Here is a 6,396-nt window from a genome sequence, read left to right as displayed (position 1 = left end):
CATCGCTGTCCTTCTCCAATGGGAGCCTCTTGCCTACCTGCTCAATTAAATCCTAAACTCACCAGGAGATGGGAAAATAAGTGTTTGATGTACATACCTCACAGTGATTCTTCTTGGATCGTCTCTTTCTGCCGTGGCTTTGTTGGTGACTCTGAAAGCCACGTGGAGTCGTTAAATTTTCATCACACTGGGAATCACTGCATGCTTGTGCTCCATTGCAGACAAGCTGATGTGTTTTTAAAGTAGGGAAGTAACGAAAGGACTTCCCACACTGGCCACAACTGAAAGGTTTAACTCCACTGTGGATACGTTGATGTGTCATTAAGGAACTTTTATCAGTAAAAGCCTTCCCACACTGTCCACAACTGAATGGTTTAACTCCACTGTGGATACGTTGATGTGTCATTAAGGAACTTTTATCAGTAAAAGCCTTCCCACACTGTCCACAACTGAATGGTTTAACTCCACTGTGGATACATTGATGTTTCATTAAAATACTTTTATCAGTAAACGCCTTCCCACACTGTCCACAACTGAAAGGTTTAACTCCACTGTGGATACGTTGATGTGATATTAAGGCACTTTTATGAGTAAAAGCCTTCCCACACTGTCCACAAATGAAAGGTTTAACTCCACTGTGGATATGTTGATGTATTATTAAGGAACTTTTCCAACTAAAAGCCTTCCCACACTGTCCACAACTGAAAGGTTTAACTCCACTGTGGATACGTTGATGTTTTGTTAAGGTACTTTTATGAGTAAAAGCCTTCCCACACTGTCCACAACTGAAAGGTTTAACTCCACTGTGGATACGTTGATGTGTTATTAAGGTACTTTTATGAGTAAAAGCCTTCCCACACTGTCCACAACTGAAAGGTTTAACTCCACTGTGGATATGTTGATGTCTTATTAAGAAACTTTTCCGACTAAAAGCATTCCCACACTGTCCACAACTGAAAGGTTTAACTCCACTGTGGATACGTTGATGTGTCATTAAATGACTTCTCTGATTAAAAGCCTTCCCACACTGGCCACAACTGAAAGGTTTAACTCCACTGTGGATACGTTGATGTGTTATTAAGGCACTTTTCTTAGTAAAAGCATTCCCACACTGTCCACAACTGAAAGGTTTAACTCCACTGTGGATACGTTGATGTGATATTAAGGCACTTTTCCGACTAAAAGCCTTCCCACACTGTCCACAACTGAAAGGTTTAACTTCACTGTGGATACATTGATGTTTTATTAAGGAACTTTTCCGACTAAAAGCCTTTTCACAATGTCCACAACTGAAAGGTTTAACTCCACTGTGGATACGTTGATGCATTATTAAATGAGGTTTATGAGTAAAAGCCTTCCCACACTGGTCACAACTGAACGGTTTAACTCCACTGTGGATACGTCGATGCGTTACTAAGGTTCTTTTATGAGAAAAACCTTTCCCACACTGGTCACAACCGAACGGTTTGACTTGACTATGTATATGTTGATGTCTTATTAATTCATTTTTCTGATTAAAAGACTTCCCACACTCGTCACAGCTGTGTGGTTTCTCTCCGTTTAATGTGGTTGACAGATCTTCATCATTATCCTGAAGGGAATTAGGTTCCACTGTGCTTGGGCTTTTAAACTCCTAAAGAGACAAAAAAAAGAGACCATGAAGAACAAAGTTTATATATGTATTTAGCATCTCAGTCACATGAGCCAACTCCTTCTCACTGCTATTAGAAATAAACACCTCTGTAATAACAGAACTATGACACAAAATGACTGAAACTGACCAGACAAAAATGGAAATATCCTGAGTTCATATATCTTTGGTAATATCTTTATATAGATTATTAACTGATCCTGTAACAGAGTCAAACTGAATACTGAATGAATTTGTAGTTATACAGTGGGATACTGCACAGATCTCTATTCAGATCTGCCATCAGGAGGACTCTGATGGAACATACAACACTGAGGCAGGTAAACAACCTGTTAAATATTGATAACTGAAGATCATCCGATCAGAAACAGGGATATCAGAGCATCATGGGTTCATCCTCAACTCCGAAACCTAAACATTCTCCCTTATCATAGGTCCGTAGCACTAACACAGGTGACCAATATGTAATCGACCAGAATATATTTTTGGGAACTATATCGTAATGAAACCGTCTCACCTCTTCTGAAGAAGCCATTTTCCATCCGTAGTGGTTGAGTTAAGAAAACAAAATGTCTGCCAACGTTCCTCCTTCGTCTTCTGTTAATCCCACCGAGCACCTGTAGCATCAGATATTCATTAGCCCCCATCATTGTTTCATATTCATCAGCCAAAACAGTATGTTTGACAAAGACAGTCTGGGAGAGGACCTTTAAGTTCAAGACCCTTTGGGACAGATAAGATAAAAGTGAAAAAGCACACTCTCCTTATTTTAAGGATAAAGTACATAAATCCATTACATTCCACTCAGTGGAGGTCAGGTTGTGGAGGGAACATGTCCAGTTGGGACCTCATTATCAAATGATCTATCCACTCCCTTTATTGAGCTGTTAGTGTTCCCCTGATGGACACACAGTTTTCCATATAACACTGGTGTTAAGATCTACTGGTGAAACTAGAGTATCTGAGAAAGATGTTTCATAGGGGTCGTTTTTTGGGGATCAAAGGTCAAAGAAGCAGAAAATAAACAAAGTTAGTCCTTAGAATCATAAAAGTCCTCTTTCTGAACCGTAACAACACAACAATCTCGTGTCAAATTAACTTTAGCCTGAAAAAAGTTATACATTAAACAAATTCTTATTTTGACAATTATTAACTGATATTTCAGATTCATTAGTTCTCTGTTCAGAAGAAGGAGACGGAGGATGTGCTCATCCTGCCCCAACCCCCCTTCCTGCCTGGGGTTGTTCAATGGCTTCTTCAACATGACAACAGCTGAGCAAACAGCAAGTGTTTTAAAAAAAACAGAGCATCTGTATCAGTTTGAACCAGTCAGACCCTGAAGAAGAAAGAGATCCTGCAGAGGTTCAACCGTCAGAGCTTCAACAGGTCGCTCATTTCCGCCTGGCGCGCAGCTTGAAAAGGTGGCGCGGCGTCGTGCACCAGTCGAAATTTTTAACTTGGCGCACGCTGAGAACGACAAACCGGATGGACCAAATGGAAAACAGGCTCACGGCTGACAGTTGTGTCATGTAAATACTTTGTGCAATTATTTGAAAAGAAATTATGTCGTTAGGAATTTGCTGTCGTTTCATTCACTGGAAGCGGCGTTGAGTATTAAGCGCTATATAAAACCGATCTTTTATTATGGGTTTCAATGCCAAAGGCATTAGACACACATATTACTCCTGTGCTGGACTATTATTCTTCTGTTTCCGTCATGAATTTCGGTTCACTACTAGTCTAGCAGCAAGCTCAACGAGCGCCAAAATGGCCTTTTTTAGAGGCCTTATAACTCAGCCATAAACCATAACACAGGCCTCATTCAAAGTTTATATGTGACAGGAGACTCTCGGCTTTAACTGAACCAAAGGTTTTGTTGATACATTATACTGTCTATCTGGAGGACAGGAAATATTTTGTTGAAATTGGTAACTGTGTCTCAGACCAAATGGCTATGACCTTTGGGGTGCCCCAGGGGTCAATCCTGGGACTCGTATTGTTCAATCTGTACATGCTTCCATTAGGCCAGCTAATACGCAACTATAATGTGTCCTACCACAACTATGCAGATGACACTCAGATCCAGTGGTTGCGCTAGACTTTGTCACTGTCCTTCATTTTGACGGACAGGGTCGTAAAAATTCCGTCATTGTCCATTATTATCATCCGTCATTTTATTTTAAATGGTAATATACAGGCTTTTAAATGGTAGGCTAATATACAGGCTATATCCTAATGCTTATATTTAAAAACTCGTGTTTTATTGACTTATTTTCATTTAAAAAATAATTCACAGAACAAGCGTGTATTATCTAATATTTTTTTTATTTATGCATTTCTTCAGAGATTGACGTTCGGTCACTTGTGAACTCGTTTTTTTCGCTGCTAAAAACATTGCGGCTGTTGGGCATATGAACATGTTATTTTATAACGTAGTCGAACGAAGAAAATTGTAGTGAAAATACGAACAGTCCACTTAGAACAATTGAAGTGAAATATGAACAGTCCACTTAGAATGGTTGCAGTGGTAATCTGCAATTGACCTGTTGTAGCTCAAACCTTCCTTCTGGCCCGCATTGATTTGAATAGGGAGCTCGCTTGTGTGTAATCGAACGCGTCAATTGAGACTGCTGCCGAGGCGATTGTCATTAAATTTTGCGTCCTTGCCTCCGACAGACGACTTCCCATTGAGGTTTTAATTTTATTCTGAAAGCTGAACCCACGCTCAGCTGCGACGCTGGAGACTGGAATGACCAGCGCCACCTCAGCCAAAGCTCTGAAGTCGGGGAACATGTCTCCCAATGAAACGATAAGAAGCCGGCAAGAGCCTCTGAACGTGGGATTTCCCGACCCTGCCAGTATCCTGGAGCATGCGGTCTTTCTGTACGAGAGGTGCAGCTGCATCCCGCGGTGTCCCGTAGTGGTCACAGACGCGTTCCAATGCATCCAGTCCATGCGTTTTCAACGCGCTGTCAGCAGTCGGATAGCGCGAAGCGTTCAGTACAGTGTCGAGGTCTGTGATGATTCCTAGATGCTCTGCAGGGAATCTTTTTTTGATCGATTTTGTGATCTCCGCTAGATACTGGGTGCGCAAATTGGAGAAGGCCTGCGCGTCTGGCTGTGTCAGGGCAGGGAACGTGTACTTCTGGAGCTGCTTCCTCAGGCCCTTAGCTACCGGACAGCCTCTCGCGGCTTCCTCCTCTTCCAGCTCCAGCACCAGAGCAACCCAGTTTGCCCGTACGCCCTTAACTGCCCTCTCCACGGACAGCCAGCGCGTAGCAGATGGCTGCTTGAGATTCAGCAAGTCGTGTTCATCCATTTCATTTTGCAGTTCCTTTAGTCTGTGTGTTCGAATCGGGGAATTCTTGTAGAATGTGTAGATGTTATTAATGGTGGTGACATATGCATCTATTTCACGCACAGCCTTTGATGCGTCTCGGGCTGCCAGTGCCGTCCTGTGCGCACCACAGTGAATGTTTATGAGGTAGGGAAAGTCATTCTGGCGCAACTGTTGTGCGACTCCGGCCTTTTCATCCCACCATCACATTCGCTCCATCACTTCCCAACCCAACGACCCGAGACATCGCTACACCACGACCCGATAGCACATCTTTTATTTTACTTGTGATGCATTCGGCGGTACCAGAGGGAATTACATAGTTGCCAATGAACACGGTTTCAGGCTCCCCGTTCTGTTGAATTGTTAGGTATGTGATCAGCATTTTCTCAACAGTTATATTAGTGGTTTCATCCATTATCACCCCGACATATCTGCTGTTTGCGATGCTGTCATCGATGGCGGTGGTTACATTCGCTGCAATCGCTTCCTCCATCTGATTGACTGTGTCATGGTGAGTGTATGTGTGTGCACTGTACAAGTTGGGACAACCAGCAGACTGTAAAAGGTGTATCAGTTTGGGGTATTGATGGCCAGGTGTGTTTCTATTTGCCATGTGTAACACAACCTTAAGTTGTGTTTTTAGTGCCTCGTTACAGGCAACCTGCGATTTCTCAACGTGCTTTTCCATCTGCACACTCTGTCTTGTCACTGCGCAGGCTTCTATGTGGCTGTAGCTGTTTTTGTGGTCATTTAGGGCCGATTTCTGCATAGTCGTGCAGCCCTTAACAAACCCATTGCTTACTTTAGCCCTCCTGCAGACGTCACAGAACATTTTGCCCCCTTCTGCCCTAAACCAACTGAACTCCGTCTCCCACTGAACCCTGTACTCTCGCCTGACCTCCTTCCCGCCCGTTGCTTTCCCCGTAGTACTCGCTGCTGGTGCCGCTGGCAGAACAGCCTGCCCTTCTTCCTCCTCCATCGCATCGCTCCCTCTCTTCTCTCCTCTCCTCTCTCAACAAGACCACTGGAGTTGGGCGTTTTAAAAAATCCCTTTACACTGAGCTGCCTTGACATCTTGCTACATTGAATGGTAATGCTGCTGTGCTGATCGTAACTCGTAATGCTGACCGTATGCTCGAGCCAGATAGACAACAAATGCACGTGCGATGAACGAGATGACAGCTAATCAATCGCTAATAAATTGCTAATTAATATGCACGCGCTCGCCACCACCAGGTCGGGCGTGAGGTTACCGGTAGGCTACTTTTATGATTCATTATCTGTCAAAGTTACAGACGGGCGGCTATCAGAACACCCTCGCGCAGCTGGCTACAATGTATCGGCCCACTGAACACCCAAGCTGCGGCTCAGATTGAAAGTTGGTGACGGCAATGAAACTTATGTA

At 43.4% G+C, this 6,396-nt stretch overlaps 1 protein-coding gene across 1 annotated transcript; it reads right to left on the bottom strand.

The window, feature by feature from the left end:
- Positions 1 to 259: 259 nt before the first annotated feature.
- Positions 260 to 5,970, bottom strand: LOC142387954 (uncharacterized; the record flags this gene model as incomplete). The annotated part of the gene is made up of 4 exons (XM_075472735.1): positions 5,879 to 5,970; positions 4,503 to 5,106; positions 1,492 to 1,633; positions 260 to 1,155 (listed from the first exon to the last, which is right to left on the bottom strand). Coding segments are annotated over exons 1-4 (1,734 nt in total), but the record flags the coding sequence as incomplete, so codon positions are not given.
- Positions 5,971 to 6,396: the final 426 nt, after the last annotated feature.

This window comes from Odontesthes bonariensis, chromosome 2, assembly GCF_027942865.1.
Source record: "Odontesthes bonariensis isolate fOdoBon6 chromosome 2, fOdoBon6.hap1, whole genome shotgun sequence".
Lineage (NCBI taxonomy): Eukaryota > Metazoa > Chordata > Actinopteri > Atheriniformes > Atherinopsidae > Odontesthes > Odontesthes bonariensis.
Note: the sequence above shows the minus strand (reverse complement) of the source record. Positions and strands in the feature narration are given on the sequence as shown.